Raw genomic sequence first — 17182 nt, forward strand, 5'->3', positions numbered from 1 at the left:
TCTCCTTCTGCTACCTGTAGATCAAGATGTAGAACTCTTGGCTCCTTCTCCAGCACCATGTCTGCCTGCACACTGCCATATCCTGTCATGACGATAATGGACTAAACCTCTGAAACTGTAAACAGCCCCAATTAAATGTTTTCCTTTATGAATTGCTGTGTTTTTGCTGTGCTCTTCACAACAATAGAGAACCTAACTAAGTCAATATCCGAGAACCATTTTCTCTGCTAGAAAAGAGCACCTCTGTTTATCATGGATGCGCCATGCTCACGGATAAACTGGACTGGCTTGTTATTCGGCTGATACTTCTTTCACAGAAGATGTTATGATCTGGATACCCAAGATCTGGGACTTCAGCCTGCCCAGAAGAGTTTCCATCCTAAATGATTTCACGAGGAGCTGACGACAGGAACACAAATGTTTCCAAAGGACAGCAACAGACTATCTGTAGCCAAAGTGGATGTTTGTTGTTACTCGGTGCCCGGAGTTCATTTCCTCTTCCTCTGACACCAGAACTCTCAAAATTTCCTTTGAGGAAACTTGTCTACCTCCCTCTCAACCAAGTTCTTCAGATGTTACAAATTCTTCCTTAGCTCTGGTACAGAGGAAAGGGATAGGGGTGAGGAGACAGAACAGCAGGACCACCTCACCTCCATGGATAATTTGTCCCCGGCACTCCACCAATGTCTTACAAAGGCCACCCAATGTCCCCCACCTCCAGTTTCACCTGAATTTGACTCATGAACAGCAGCACACCCAGCTCACCACTTCCTCATCTCGAAGCATTCTGCTTGGCTCCCCAGGTCAGCATACTCCCTTAGTTTATCCTCTCCCCTAGGCAACACACACACACACACGTGGGGGAGGGGGGAACATGCTTCTTGAATAGTCCAAGGTTCAGTTCCCCAAACCTCTTTGCTTTTCTATCTATACCTATTTTTTGATTTTTCTCGCTAGTCTCATCACAACTAAATCCAGTTTCATTGAACTTAAGTATTTCCTGGTAACTCAAATAATTATCTCTAGCTCAGTGTTCTCCCACAAACTCCAAATTTCTGCATGTATCTACTGGCTGGCCCTGAAGTCTAACATTAAAATAGCTGTCTGTGTGGTTCAACCGGAAAATGCCTACCCCTTACCCCGGCCCAAAACAGGCTCATACATTTGAACACTTGGGTTTCCAGTAGGTGGTACCACGTTGGGAGGCAGGAGAACTTTTAAGAAGAAGGGCCTGGCTACAGGTGGTAAGTGGCTGAGGGGCAGGTACGGCCAGCCTGATTGACTGCCTTGCTCCTGACCTTGTGGAGAGCTGAGCAATCTATGCCCAAACATCCTGGACCACGCTGGTCCCAGCCACCACTCCCTCCCCATCCAGATAGTCTCTATCTTCTCAACCCTGAGCCCAAAGAAACCCTCCTTGCTTTAAGCTGCTCCTATAAGGCATTTTATCACATCCACGGGGAAAGACAATAGACTTAGACTTCACATAAACTCTTTTCATCTCTCCACCCAAACTTCTCCCATCTGCAGTCCATCTTCAGTTCAAGGACTCTGTCTCTCCAGTTCCTCAGAAGGTGCCAAGTCTTTGAAGTCAAGTTTCCGTCTCTCCCTTTCCTGTTAAATTCAACTGGGAAATTTAACAGCCTCTATCTTCAGAATAGATACAATGCAATTTTTTTTCTCAATGTTTCCGCTGCTGCCATCACGACTGGGCACCTCCCCTTATCTCTGGACCGCAGCACTGCAGTGATAATCCTAGCAAGTCTCTCTATTAAGACCCTATTAAAGCACAGACTGGACAAGTCCACGGCTGTGCTCAGCATCTGCTGTAATGTTTTATTCTCTGTGAATACAAGCTGAAGTCTATTCTGCGGCCCCCAAGAACCTAGACACTCTGTCCCTGGGCTCTTACCTTACTCACCCAGAACTATGCTGGAGTCCTTGTTTCTTACGCCTTTCCCTCCCCTTTAGGATTTTATAGCTAATGGCCCCTCCACCTGGAATGTTCATCCCAGAAACTGCCACAGGACACCCCCTCTGACCTTCCTTGCTTGTTGCGTCCCTTCTGAACACTTGTGACTGAGCACACAGACGCTTTACTTCTCCTGCGACCCCTCCTCTGAGATATGAGCCTCATAAAAGTCAGGGGGTTTATTTTGTCTCCTGATGTCTCCTCTGCATCTAGAATAGCATTTTGCACATGCTTTGTTTAGTAAGTACAATCTGATGAATGAATATTGGGTCATCTCCCGTCGGCTGACTTTTATGATTCAAATATTAACCAAATTCACTCTTTGTTCCGTCTAACTAGTTTCCCAGAAACAGCACTCTTTTCACTTGAAGCCCTCCATTCTTACTTTCTTGATTCCTGTACTTTGGTCTCTTAATATGTGAATTCTATCCACACAGCAACATGATTGACAATTCCACAATCCTGTCACCATATTTCCTCCATGGCAAAACATACCATTAGAGGTTTTATTCCCTTACATTTATTTATTTTTCTGCGCTTTCCACAACTTTCATGTGGAGGTCAGAGAACAACTTGCAGGGTAATTGGCTCTCTCTTAACCATATGAGTCCCAAGAATGAAACTCAGGTTGGCAGGTTTGATGGCAAATGCCTTTACCCATTGAGCCAGCTTGCTGGTCCTCATTTTTTTCAGAGAAGAGTATTTTTAGCAGCAAGCATAAAATGCATCTCAGTTCCCAAAGCACTGGGCTGGCGGTAGGAAGGACGCAGGTGAGAATGCTACGAGAGAGAGGCTGGATGCAGCCTCACACTATGGGCAGGATGCAGGACACAGGTGGGTGTGCCACAAGAGAGAGGCTGGATGCAGCCTCACACTGAGCAGGACAGAGGATGCAGGAGGGTATGCCACGAGAGAGGCTGCATTATCGTCCCACTATCCTTCTTGCCTTTTCTGCAGCTGTGAACTTGAACATTGGTCCCCTGACTACCAGGTCCAAACCCTCTCTTTGACTTTCTTCTGCCTTTTAAGGTATTCTTGCTGAGTCTCTTTTCCTAAGCCCTTTCTCTCCTTGCTCCTTTCTTAACATGGTGCTTCCCTAGGTATCATTTTCCAGTCTCCCATCTTTATTCTCTGTGCTACAGGCTAACTTGTCCCTGCCTGCACTCCCAACCACGAACTCTACACCTCAACTGCAGCTCCTCTAGTCTCCCAGTCTCTGAGATCTAGATCCAAATTCCCAGCAACCAGCAGAATGCCTATGCCTTACCTGATGCTTTATAGACATCTCAGTTTAGCGTCCAAGGTGTTTGCTGTCTAGCCTGCAAATCTGCTCTCCCTCACCTGTCCTCAGCCTTGCTTATAGAGAGTTACTGATCCAGCCATCTAGCTTGTGACTCACGAGAAGTCCTCACATCCTTCTTCCCTCCCCTCCCCGCAGGAAGCCATCTAAACTGTTACCTCTCCAACTCCGCTTCAGAAACGCTGTCAAAACTGAACTCCCCCTGCCCATTCCTCTGTCCTCGTTCTAGTGTGTGACCCCGTCACCCCTCGTTTACTGAGGTGTTACTGCAGATGCCTAACCCCCACAGCACCGCTCACTAACTGACTGGTTCGTTCTCAGAATGTCCCTAGAGCAATTGCACAATCTTGTGACCACTGAACATGATGACAGCGTCAATATCAAGTCAAAATATTTTGTCACATTCTCCCACGGTCTTAGTAAAATCCACCTGTGTATCCAAAGGAAGAATGTTTTTGCAAAATGAAACAATTTTATGTTAGGATAAAGAACACGCAGTAGTGATCGTCATGTCCTTATCTGGGTGGTATGACCAGGAGCAAGTAAAGCAAGGACTCAGAAGTCTTCCCAGCCCTGCTACTCTTGGAAACAACAGAACACAAGAAGAAGGAAATACAGCACAGCGTGACAGGAGGGACAAAGGAATGTCTGGGACAAACTCTGGTGTCTTGTTTCTGATTCTATCCCCACCCTCTCCCACGACAGCATCACTGTGGGGAACGTGCTAAGCACAGGGCAGAGTTCATTGCCCAGCTCCACAGTTTTCCTCCCTGAGGAAGAAGCAAAGCAAGAGCATGTCCCAGAGAGGGGTCCTTCCTGGACGTCTTGAGCCCCTGGACAACGATATTGACAGAACTCTGACAGCCTGGTCTCCATGTCTTCTGAAACATGGAAATACTCAAGATGCCTTTTGCCTTCTCTCCTGGGTCAGAAACAGCTGCCCCGCCCGGAGGATGTAGATCTCCTCCCACGTTGAGGTGAGAGTCTAGTCTTTTAGGCTCCTAAACGAGATCCAAGCTGACTCCACAAGAGCTATGGGTAAACTACCCACCCCAAATCTCTCAGGCTTGCTGGAGATAAACCTCAGTGAAAGCTGTTCAAACCATTATGTTTTAAAAAAAAAAATGGTGCTGGAGAGATGGCTCATTGGTTAAGAGCACTGGCTGCTCTTCCACAGGAAGATTTGGGTTCAATTCCTAGCACCCACATGGTAACTCACAACTCTCTGTAACTCCAGTTTCAGGGGATCCAAAGCCCCCTTCTGGTCTCCGTAGGTACTGCAGGCACGTGTTTGCATAGGCATATACAAGGCAAAGCACCCATACACAGAAAATAATTAAAAAAAAAAAAAACTTTTGCAATAAAGTTGAACTATGGAGGAGAAAGTCACCTCCATCAATAAAATGACAAAAAGAGGGACAAAAAGGGAAATATTTGATTTTAACTGGATAGAAGATTTTGCTATGAGAAAGAACAAACACAGAGATTTCATGGAAGCCAAAATCAAACTGGATGCTGGTACTAGTTATGGGAAACTGGATGATATAGAGGGGAATCTTAGGAAACCACTCCTGGAGTGTTCTAAAAGTAAATGAAGGGGAAGAAGGGTAAAAAGGAAATAAAGAAATATGAAGTTCAAAGACATCTAAATAATAAGCCCTTGAAGAGTTAAGGCAAAAGGCAGGGGCAGTGACCAAAGCAATCACAGGAGGGCCCCCCCCCACTCCCTCAAGTACAGCTACATCTGGAAAGCAGCAGGGTTATCCTAGGCCACTCTGGAGAAGGAAGTCTAGCCTCAGCTAAGTGATACGGAGCAGGACAAACAGCTCTGGCGGAAAACCATCATCGTCCTCAGCTTCTCTATGGCTCCAGGCTTCCCGAAACACAGGAGGAACTTTCCTGGGGACGTGGCAGTGAAGACTTCTGTCCTGAGGACAGCTAGTCACCCTTCCTCCTGATGATCATAGCTCATCAGGAAAGGAGCCCAGACTAAGAGCTCAAGAATGCAGACAACACAGTGAGAAATGAATCACGCTGAACGCCAGCACGCGTCTCCAGGAAGGAGTCTGCTCACTGATAGCTAAAGAGGAAAGCCATCATGCATGACCATGAATGTCCCCAGCACTGATGCAGACAACAGGCACAGGTTAGACACTTAAGAAAAAAGTGAGTGTGGGAAGCTGGTGCTGTTGATGTTGAGTCCTTTCTTCACGTTAAGGTCAAAATTGTTCATTTCTGCTTCAATATTAAGATACATTTAAACACAAGGTGCTTTCCTTTTCAGATTCCCATAGATTTAAAAGTAAGATATCTGTCATCCACATCTTTGAAGCTGCAATAGCAGTAGATTAAGGCATTGCCATGGTGCTGGAGATAAAACAACAAGCAATCTTCTCAAAACACATTTATGTTCAGCATAATGTATCAGCCTTATCAGTATAATGTATAATCCTTATCAAAATCTCAAGCAGCTTCTCTGCAGAAATTAACAAGATGATCCCAATACTCATTTCAAAACCCAAGGGGCTCAAAACAATCTTGAAAAGGAAAGCAAAGCTAAAGAACCCAAACTTCTGACAGAATTGCTTAACTGCTCTCATTCCTCAAGTATCAGTAAGAGTGAAATTAAACAGCACCAATTTCTAATGTCGTTTCAAAACTAAATTAACATCTATAAAGTGATTAGAACAGCATGTGACCCAAACCCATCTGTGTGGTAACTAAAGTCACTTTATATCCATTTATTAAATACTTACCATATTAGTGTGCTAATAACGGCTGCTACCACAAATTAGCACACAAACAAGACAACTTATTGTCTCAAAGTACTTGAAGTCTGGAAATAGGGAGGTAGCTCAGTAGGTAAGCGTGTTTGCTGTGAGGGCACGGAGACCTGAGTTCAAACCTGCAGCACCCACGTAAACAGTCAGACATAGCTGGGAATGCCTGTCTTGAGCAGGAGAGACAGGTGGATATAGACAGCAGATTGGCCTGCCAGCAAGTAAGCTTCTGGTACAGTCAGAGACCCTGCCTTAATAAACATGGTGGACAGATTTTGAGGAAGGTACTAACATGAACTTCAGGCATCAACCTACACCCATACATGTGCAAACATATGTACACTACACACACATACACACACACTAACATGCTCTCAAACAAAGTGAATGCAGGTACACTATAATTTCACATGGAGGAAACTTATAACTGGAGATAAATTACAACATAATTAAAGAGATTAAACTGATTAATATCAACTCTATATTTTTAAAAAATAAATTACATTCATAACTATTCACAGGTTTATAAAAACTCATCATATTTACAAGGATATTTCAGATATTATAAAACTATATCTTCTAACTATTAAGAAGCAAATGAAAAATTAATAATAATCTAAACAAAAATAGGAATTATTTAGAACTTAAAACATATTACCATGGGTTAAGGAGCTAATAAAAAATACAGTATCAAAGTACTTAAAAACTACAAAGTTGTTTTAAAAATGTGTTGGATCTCTTCATAAAAACAGTATAAAATATTATGAAACCACTAGGAAGAGATTCCACAAAACTACTGAAAGTATGGTGGAAGATTAAATATCTTTAGATGATGGATCAGTCACAGAAATTAGGTTAAAAACATAAAATGCAAACTAGTAATAAATGGGCAAAGACTGTAGACATTTGCAAAAGACTAAACATACTGTGTGAAGAGTACCAGAAAGACTCCTAATCACTAAAAAAGTTACAAAGACTTTTAAAGTTGATACAATTAGTTTTAACCAATCATGAGCACTGTTGGGAATGCCAGAACACAGGGAGCCCCAGTGGAACAAAGGGTCCACCCCTTGGGAACTAACTTGACCTTGGGAACCAACTTGGCTTTGGGATGGTAACTCAGCAACCGTGACAAAAAACTTCAGAAAATATTTACAGGTTTTAAACCAGTAATCCTATTTCTAGGATTCCATCCTCAGAGTGCGCCCCTACTTACAGGGAAGAAGCTCCTGCACAGCCATGTATTAGGGGCGTTCCAAAAGGTGGAAATTGTTAAATCTACTACTGACTGTGAAATGTGAGCTACGAATGGAAAATACCTGTGATTCACGCCCTGTCTAAAGCCAGACTTTAAAACTGTACACAGCCTGGTGATCATGGCGCTATCATTTTCCTCCAAGGTAGTACTCTGGGAAAGGTAAAATGAGAGAGGCAGACCCCCAACTCTCGAGGCCCTCTCCTCACCCTAATCTGGGTTACATGGAGTTCTCACGGTAGGCACTGGACCACTGGCATCCCAGTGGACACAGAGGAACTGTACACACACTCTGTATGAGGCCAAGAGAAACATCTCTGAAATGATTCCTTGAATTTTGACCACAAAAAATAATTCCTTACATTCCTTCATCTTCTACTTTCTTGTATTCTACCTCAAGGGCATTAGTCTTTTTTTCCTTTCATTTTGTTTTGAAATGTCATTGTTACTTATTTTCTCCTTTTATAAAGCATTTTTCTTTGCCAGGCTTGGTGACACATGCCCATATTCCAATACCAGGGGTCTGAGGCAATAGGATCCCAGGCCATGTGTGTGTGTGTGTGTGTGTGTGTGTGTGTGTGCAAAAGACATTTTGTCTAGGTCAAAAACTATTACATAAAACAATAAAAATTCAAAAAAAACAAAGGAAACTCCTCTTCATGTTGATCAAGCTCTATAAATTGGTCTCTATAATTTGATAGTACAGAATCAAAAAAGTACAAGTTGTGTGCCCATCAAACAACATCTTCCTCAGCTTCACCTCTCCAACAATGGCTTCTGCTCAGCATTCCCTCAATTTCCCAAACCTAAAGAAATCCCAGCATTCTTCTCTGCATCCACTTTCCTACCTTTGCAACTGGGATCCTTCCCACAGACCATGCCCCGTGTTCGAGCCCCAGCTCCCCTGCCACTTCTAGGTCTAGCACAGGATTCTGTAGGCAGCCACGCATGAACTTCAAGCCCTGCTCAAGCGAAAGTCGAGCCTAAGGGAAGCTTAGGGGACCTGGGAGCCCTGGGGAAATGCAGAGAAAAGTTGAGCTGGGGCTGGAAAGATGGCTCAGCTGTTAGGAGCATGTCCTTTCCTGCAGAGGACCTGCGTTCTGCTCCCAACACCAATGTCAGTGGCTCACAACTGCTGTACCTCCAGCTTCAGGTGATCCAACGTCTCTGGCCTCTATGGGCACCTGCAGTAACATGCATATACCCACACAAACACACACATACACGTAACTAAAAGTAACAACCTTTTAAATGCGAAGATATTTATGAGCTCTAACAGAAGGGCTTTTTGTTTGCAGTAGATTGTGTGCTGAAAAGGAGGGCTTGTTTCTAAGTTATAGCACACTGGAGGCTGAACATCCTGTCGTAGGGCATATATTCTTCTGAAAGTAAAAATGAATTGGCTTCCCATTATCCTACATGGCTTGGTTACTCGTGGCTCCCCAAGGCAGCTCAGAGAGTACGGGGTGAAGGAGGGGTGAGGTAGATCCATGGGTACCAAATAAGCCCCCAGACTAAGAGATGACCTTCTGACACAGTCAGTCGGATTGCTGTGGAGGGTCAGCATCACCACCGGGCCTGTGAGAAGATTGTAGGACATCAGCATCACCCCAGAACTTCTGAAGGGATCTGAATTTTATTATCTTCAAAGATGCATATGCATGCTAAGGCCTAAAAACAGCAATCCCAGAAACACACATGCATGCACACACGGATACACACAACTAAGCGCATGCTTCTCCCTTCCCACCTTCCGTCAAACTGTCAGGATTCCTGATGATTCTTCACCACAAGGGCTACTCTCAGATCTGGCCTCTCTGAAATATCTGAAGGAATAAAATCTACATAATTTCCCACAGACCTCGCCATCACCCCGCACAGGCCGAGCCCAGCACACCTGAATTAAATTCTCCCTTGGTCATAACTACTGATTAGAATAGAGAAGCAACTATGGTACCACAGGAGAGGAAAAGACGCTTTGGCCAATTAAAAGCAATTCGAATTGCAATTGCTGCTGCCAGATGTAACTCATCACTTAATCCGTTGCTATGGAGGAAAATCATTATAAGGACATCATCATTTAATGTGCAGCTGATCACTCTGTAAATGTTTACTTAATTGCATGGTTGGTCATCCCTAACTCTCTACAATTGTCAGGACTGGCCGCAACAATGGTCAAGACTCCCTGCAATTCTGCCTTCGAATCTCCAGGGTTGGAAGCAAATAGGTCCTGCTCGGAATGTGGAAACGAGAGGGAGCTTTTCACTCCACAGGCCAGCCTGCAGCTTTAGTAGAAAGAAAAACTCCCTCGGCGTTGTTGACTTGGGAAGGAAGGGGCTTTCTGTGGGCAATGCACTTCACTTAACCTTGTAAGGCCAACTGAAAGCGGCCCATTGAGAAGTGTTCTGAGAAGTCATCACTCTGAGTAGTGTTCCTCACGGCACTGCCATCGGACTGCTCTTGTGGCTCTCGGGAGGCGGGGGACTCGTCTGCTAGTTCAGGCTTTACAGACTGACCACTTGGCCAAAAATGGTCCTTCTGCCTCTTACCAGCTGAGTGATTCTGGCTGAGTGACTTCCTTCCATAAGGGTGACAAACATAAATCAGTACCAAAGAGTTGATGAGAAGATTAGACGAGACGACATACATAAAACATTACAATGCCTGGCACCTAATAATCAATGCGAGCTATTATTAGCACTCGACAGAGTCTGGCTTCCATTAGAATTGGTTTCATATGTCTCCCTTCCCTGCCACATCATGTGCAGACTGTTTATATCCCAAGGAGCTGGCACAGGTACTTACAAATGGCAGACAAACACTATTTGTCAAACGTCTTTGAAGGTATGCCAGGAAGAGGAAAAGAGGGTGCTGGGAACAAACAGTGTACATTATGATTTTACCCAGGGCCAGGCTCGGCAGTGTTTGCATTTCTTTCATTACCATAACACACTGCCTCCGACAGCAAGGGTTCTAGAAAGTGGGACTAGAGAGGCAATATCGAGCCAGGTGTCTCGTTCAGAGACAGCAAAGGTATGCTAGGAAAGATCCTAAAAATCTCCACTTAGGTGTCTGGCTGAGTAGGGACAGAGACTGAAGCTCATCCAGAGCTCTACTGGACAAACCGGGTGTCTTGGCATCAAGTCACATAGTCAATTAAGACCATCAACCTAGAGGTAGGGGGCATTTTGTTTTTCTGAGTATCTACCAAGAAAGTTGTTTGTTAACTGGTTAGGAGTTGTACGCATCAATGGGGGGGTGGTTAGTCATACTACAAACTCAAAGGTCCCTTGTAAACCCTTTGGGCTCTTGAATGAACATCAACTAGAATAACAATAGCTTATTAGATACCGATTGAGTGCCCGCTAAGAAGCTCAAGGTGCTTGTGGCTAACAAGAACTTCTAGACTTGCCTGTGAGGCCCCACCCTCTAGACGAAACTAGCACCTTCTCTGAGAGGCTAGTTTCCAACTCCCAGGACTTCTCCTTGTGGCTTATGAGCACCAAGCTGATTTGTAGTAAGGACATCAGAGACCTGTTGTGGACCTCGTGTGGGAAAACTGCTAGCCCAGCCACAGGCCGCGACTGTCTTGTGGCTCTTACTGAGTCAGTACCTAGGCTCAGGATTCTTGCTGAATGTCACCCAGCTCCACATCCTCTGAGGCTACTGTGTTAGCGCCGCAGCTGCCTTCTGCCTTGTTGTCACGACTGAGGCCTCTCTCCCACCCCTCTGCCTGCATGGACAACAAAGTGACCGTGACTTTTAAGGCTGGGGGGAAAAGGTGCGCTGGCTAGCATACATCCAAAGATGAATATAGAAGTTATCATTTGGGGCTGGAAAATGACACAGAGTGAGGAAAACAGGTGGGTATGGTACGTGCCATCTTAAACATTAAAGGTGAGGTATTGTAGAGACATCCAAGGCAGGTACTGATCTAGGTGAAAGTATGGGAGAGGCTTGAGGGGAGAGCAATACGCAAGAAAAATCTGGGAACAGCAGCAGCCATCTGCATTCATTGCATACACGGTCTACATTAGGAATCTGCATTCATTGCATACACGGTCTACATTAGGAACTTCGTGTAGATCGTTCCTCCGTCCTTATAACCCTCGGAGGCAGGTTTATTCTCCTCAACTCATAGATGAGAAACTGAGGCTCACAGTACAAATGATGGCACTGGAAGTCAAACAGAGGTGGGTTGGCTCCAGGAAGAAGAAGGAAAGTGGTCGGCTATGCTTTCAAGATAGAGGAAAGTGCCCTAGAGCAGGCCGGGCAGGAGGAAATACCAGTTCCCCAGGGAACTGAAAGTGGCTGCTGAGGGCTACTTGGGGGTGGGGACGCATGTTCAGAAGAGAAACCAGAAGTAGAGGAACCTCCTCAGATTTAGACTTTTTGACAGAGAGACGTTTGAGTCTTGCCTCCAAGCTCAGATTCTCCCTCGGTAAAGGCCACACATAATAACAATGTCTGTCTCTCCCCCATGAAGAATTACCATTAACCAACTGAAACTGGTAGTGGAAACTTGATTGCAAAAATAGGAATTCATTCACAGACTAGAGCCCATCACTGACTCTTCCCCAGTAGCTTCAGAGATCCACAAGCCTAGAACCCAGTGATCCAGACTCTGTGTCCCAGCCAGCCCTCTGAACAGAGCGGCAGTGTGGAGGAGTAGACAATAGCAGTGCCCTGGCCCCCTGCACCCATGCTTCCCACTGCGTAAGCACAGAATGCCGGCCTGCATTCACAGGTGTCACTTCCTAAGTACCAGATCGGATCGGACCGCAAGGTGAGCTGGCTGCCCTCTTCGGTCCACGGGAAACAGACAGGATAAGGATAGCACTTACCTTATATGGATGAGGGAGATGCACAGCAGGCACGGTAAAGGGGGACACAGGTCCCAGCACAGTGTAAAGACTTAGGAAACCCACACAGCTGACTCTACTTTAATTAGGAAGAAATCTGTTTGCTATCCTCCAGTCCCCTCTGCAACCTGGGACAGAAACCTGTGAGCATGTTAGCAGCTGGCGATGAAGTGGGTTTGCGACCCTACATTCCCCCCTTTGTTCCTGGCTCCCCAGAACTGGCAAGCAGCTGGCTCTCCGTCCTGGCAGAAAATGACCAAAAGAGGTAAAAAGGCAGAGACTGCACACCATTTGTGCAAACCAGTCTGCCCTTGTAGTTTCCTAGACAAAATCTAATGTGGTCAGTCAGATACGACCTGCTCTTTTTGGAGGATCGCTTCCTTTTCCTCCCTCCAGCCCTCTCTCCCTCGCTCGCGGGGACAAGCGCACTCCCCCACACAGCTCAAGAAGTTCGCAGTCTTTTTTACAAGGCGCACTCTAGGGTCCTGTTGTGACAGTCTCTTGCCACATTAACTAGCCTGTCCAACTCCCGGCAGAGAAGGAGCAGGAGCCTTTGCTAATGTCCCAGAAGTAAGTACGCAGGAAATTCGAACAAAACAAATCTACACGCAGAAACCAGCATCTGCTAACCAGGGACTCAAACCGAGACGAGATGACTCCGGATGAAACAGCTGCCTCTTTAGGTACTGGAGGACTGAAAAACAGTTACTTGCCGCTAAGAAGGAAAAAAAAGCAGATCTGCATACCAATTAATTATGAATATTCATCAAGAGCCAGCCTGCACGGCAGCCCGGAGCTCTGCTTCCCAAAGCTCCCTCCGCCTCGCTCAGGAGAAGTGGGAAAGTTCATTCAGGCGCTTTGCCTAAGCCTCTTTCAAGAACTTGCTCTGGAATTGGGCGGTTTTTTTTTTTTTTTCCCTGAAGGGTTTGGATCAAATCAGTTCTGGTCTTACCCTTTATATCTTCCATAAGGGGCAGCTTTTTGTTTTCTTCCTCTTTCCTCGTTTGTCTTGGGTGTTTTTGTTTTTGCTGCCTCTGCTTGCTGGGGTGGCTTTCTGTGAGAGAGGTACTCACGGATCAGAGATATAACAGACCCTAGGGCTTGTGGGAGGGGCTAAGTTAGCCAGCCCGGTTTCCGAAGGAACCTCTCAAAGCTTCTGTCTTTTTCATTGACTAGAAATACAGATTGGTAGAGGAGTAAGGCGGTTCATTTCCCTAGTTACTCGAAAGCTTACTGGGGTTGTAACGGGTTGTAGTTTATTTTTTCCTGGACTTGAAGCAGTATGTGTTCAAGGCCCTTTCCTTCCCCTTCTTTTATATACCCCTCACCCTCTCTGTTACAAAAAAAAAAGAAAAAATCTGTTTTTATCTCCCTAAAAAACTGCTCACCAGGTACCTCTGCCACCTCTCAAGTGACAAAAATCACCCACCTTTGCCCAGCTTTGACTCCCTACCTCCAGTTCTATAAGCATGGATAGCCACTTCCAGACTTTGCAAGGTGACCAAAATGCAGGCAAGAGGCTGACCAAATAAATTTGAAACTATCTATGAACTTGTTTTGAAATGAAGACAAGGCCTGGGCCTCAGGGAAGAAGTCAAGTAAACAGTTGCTCCTTTAAAGGCTGCTGCAAACAATATGTGTTAGCATTTGAGGCTTAAAGGAGACCTGGGCATCCCATCAAACCAAGACAGCAAGAAACTAGCCACCTGCTCCTACTCACAGGCCACAGAGCGTGGAGTCCAGTTTCGGCTGTTTGCCATCCCGCTCCCAACCCTAGCTCCTCCCACAGTGCAGGTACTCAGTTAAACACGAGGTAACGGCGGATTTGTGCACAGCAGCAATGCAGGACCGCAGACACCGCCTTTGGATTCCTGCCTCATGTTTGCTTTGGGTTTTGCTTTTTTTCTGTATTTCTTTTATAGCCGAGAGGTCGTGTCTGAAGCTAACTATACCACAAGACATAGTTCTGCACAAAAACCTTTACCCTGTGGCCACTGAAGACTGCTTTGACGGCAGTACATCCTCATCTACACTTTCAGCCTGCTACACTATTTTACTACAGATAACAAGGGGACAGGGCTGGCTTTTCAGTTTAGAGGTCCGTAGCCTTGTACAGGGCAGTGCCTGCCACGCAGCATGTGCTCAGGGAATTCTGGGTACTTAGCTAAATCCAGAACTGTATCACAAGACTTTCTGTGTCTTTCTGTGCATAACTACAGGATTTTGCATTTAGAAGAGCAATTAATTACACTAAATGAAAAATCTACTGAATGCCTTCTCTAGGGACAGTTCAACCTATGTTTCTAATAATGAATACTGGTTTGACGTTTGTCCTGTAAGAGTAACACTGTTTTAAAGTGGCATAATGGGATATTTGCAAATATCAGTCATCTTTGAGACTTTGTGATCACATGCGTACCGCTACTATTTAGGGGACAATTAAAAAACAGAATACCTACAAAATAATCTGTGTACTCCAGGATGGAGACTGAACTACCAACGCCAGAGGCGGGGGGCGTGACTAATGCCAGAGCGAAGAAAGGGTCAGAAACTCACCCAAACTTAACAGTGAACCCTCCACTGAGGCTACCAGGTCACAGTGCTCTATTGAAAACAAAATCAAAGCCAGTTGGTGGTGATGCACGCCTTTAATCCCAGGACTCAAACAGAGGCAAGGCGGATCTCTTGGGATTCGAGGCCAGCCTGGTCTACAGCGGGAGTTCCAAGACAGCTAGGGCTACACAGAGAAACCCTGTCTCAAAAAGTCAATCAGTCAATCAATCAATCAAAATGAAAAATTAGAATTCGGGTCCCACTCAGATTCTGTCGACTAAAGATTTCTTAAAAATCTGATTCCTTCTCTTTCCGTCTTTTTGGCTTGGTCAGCAGCGGATGGGGCTGGGTAAAGAGGAGAAATCTAGTATCTGACTTCTGATTCAGCCAGGAGAGGCGGAATCTCATCAGTACCAGCTCTCCCTAAAAATGTGGTAAAGTTCCGGATTGGTGAGAAGGCTCAGTGGATAACAGAGCTTGCTGCCAAGACTGAGAGCCTGCGTTGCGTTCAGTCCTCAGCATCCTCTGCGGAAGGAGAGAACAGACTCTCGCAAACTCTCCTCTGACCACAACACATGTTCCCCCCCCACACACACACCCTTCTCCCACCCTCCCACACAGAATTTGTTCTTAAAAACTAAAGTCCACCTGAAGTGAACACGTAGTAATGGAAGTAGCCTTGGCACCCAGCTCATCGTACACAAAGCACCTGCCAGCCGCTAACGATTTTGATGGTAGTTTGCTCTGTGTTATAATTGCATTGCTCTGCTCCTGGGTATCAGCAAAGCATGGTAGGCAAGCATGTTATCTCAAATGCGAGGAGCAGCAGCTTACAGGAGAGATGGCCGGGATCAAAGTGCTGTATAAAGCCTGAAAATTGCTTTAAAATTCAGTGTTCTGTACAAATGTACAAAAAAATTCCGTCTTTTTTTTTCCAAAAGAAAGTAGAAAGTAAGAAAGGCACTCAAGAAAGATGGGGGTTGCTACAACTAAATATACCAGTCCTCCTTTTACTGATGGAATGTATTTTTAACGCATGTTCTTAGAAAAAAGCTTGATTTTTTTCCCCCTATACTTTCAATCTCCTACATTATGACAGTCCCTCCCTTAGCATCTAAAGTTAAATAACTCCTACTCATAAAGATGAATTCTGGGACTTAATGAACATAGAGAATTCAGTTCTGCAAGCTGACAACACTCTGAGGATGAGTTGTTGAAGTGCAAATGTATTTAACAAGGCTAACTATTAGCCCAAGATGTTAACAGTGGAACTGTTATATGTAGTTTACCACAATGTTGGTTGATTCTATTTATTTAAAAACAAATATGCCACCAGCCTGGTGCCTCTTTCCTTTTTCACAGATTGTGACTTTGCCTTCCCTGGGTCACCACCACTCCCTCCTAATTCCTGAGAAAGAAGCTGTGTCTGCAAAGACTGCTTGACCAATCAAAAGACGGTGATGTGGCGAACTGGGATTGCTGCAGACCCAGAGGCTCAGTACCTTATCTTGGGCTAGCCACTCCTGACCCACTTGAGTGTCAGAACTGACTACTGCAGGCAAATAGATAAAAACCTTTGAAACTTAGCAGGCCCCTAGCTCCCAGCAATCCATAAATGGATTTTACAGTTACATAAGAGGCGGGGAGGGAGGCTGTTCTAGAATCCCAAGATGATATCTGATGGCATTCTGAGTTTAGAGTTGGTAGAAGTTAGCGCCTGCTAAGTTAGTAGTTTCAAAGGATTTTAGCTGTTCTGTTATAGGTTGTTAGTTCTGACAGCAAGAAGTGGCTTCAAGGAGCTAATTACCAGAAAGAAGGGAATTGGCCTCTGGACCTGTAACATTTTAACATCTTCTTATAGGTGCAGTTTAAGCGGTTTGTGGACACAGCCTCTTTAAGCAATTCTCCTTTATACAACTCAACCTACCGTCAAGGCTGGGATCTGCACTATTATTCTCCAGTAATGAACCAGACTCTGGAAACACAGCAGAGCCCAAGCCTAAGGCAGAGAGCATATGAGAATATGAGTCTGAAGCATTTTGTTATTCCAGAAAACAGGACTGCTATCCAAAACAGCTAGGGCCACACTAGAGTGAGGGGCCAACCCCAGGGAGACACCATTAGTCCAAGTGGGAAAAGTTGAAGCAAAAATCAAAATAATAAGCACAATGGGTTGAACTCATCTGATATGTAAACATGGATGGGTAGTGTTTATAATGGGGGATATCAACACTCCACCACCAGGGTTGCACAAACTGTACCAGACAACTCAACGGTTCATGAGGAAAGTTCTCTTTCAAGGCTTAAAGAGGAGAAAGGAACACCACTGACAGCGTTTGCTTGTCACTGTTTCTCCAACAACTGATTACACCATGTGTTTATGTAATAATCATCAGTGCTGTCCGCACCACAAAAGGAGGTACAACACATTCATTATGGATCTTCTGATGGAAGCATAAA

At 45.1% G+C, this 17182-nt stretch overlaps 1 protein-coding gene across 1 annotated transcript in view; it reads right to left on the reverse strand.

Annotated features, from left to right (window-relative positions):
- Positions 1-13245, reverse strand: part of Entpd1 (ectonucleoside triphosphate diphosphohydrolase 1) — an 82914-nt gene extending 69669 nt beyond the window's left edge. Inside the window, exon 1 of the mRNA XM_050147444.1 lies at positions 13122-13245. Coding sequence (XP_050003401.1) covers positions 13122-13137 — 16 coding nt within the window. The 5' untranslated portion in view covers positions 13138-13245. The remainder of the gene's footprint in view (positions 1-13121) is intronic.
- Positions 13246-17182: the final 3937 nt, after the last annotated feature.

This window comes from Alexandromys fortis, unplaced genomic scaffold, assembly GCF_014885135.2.
Source record: "Alexandromys fortis isolate MF-2015 unplaced genomic scaffold, M_Fortis_MF-2015_v1.1 scaffold_16, whole genome shotgun sequence".
In the NCBI taxonomy this organism is placed as follows: Eukaryota; Metazoa; Chordata; class Mammalia; order Rodentia; family Cricetidae; genus Alexandromys; species Alexandromys fortis.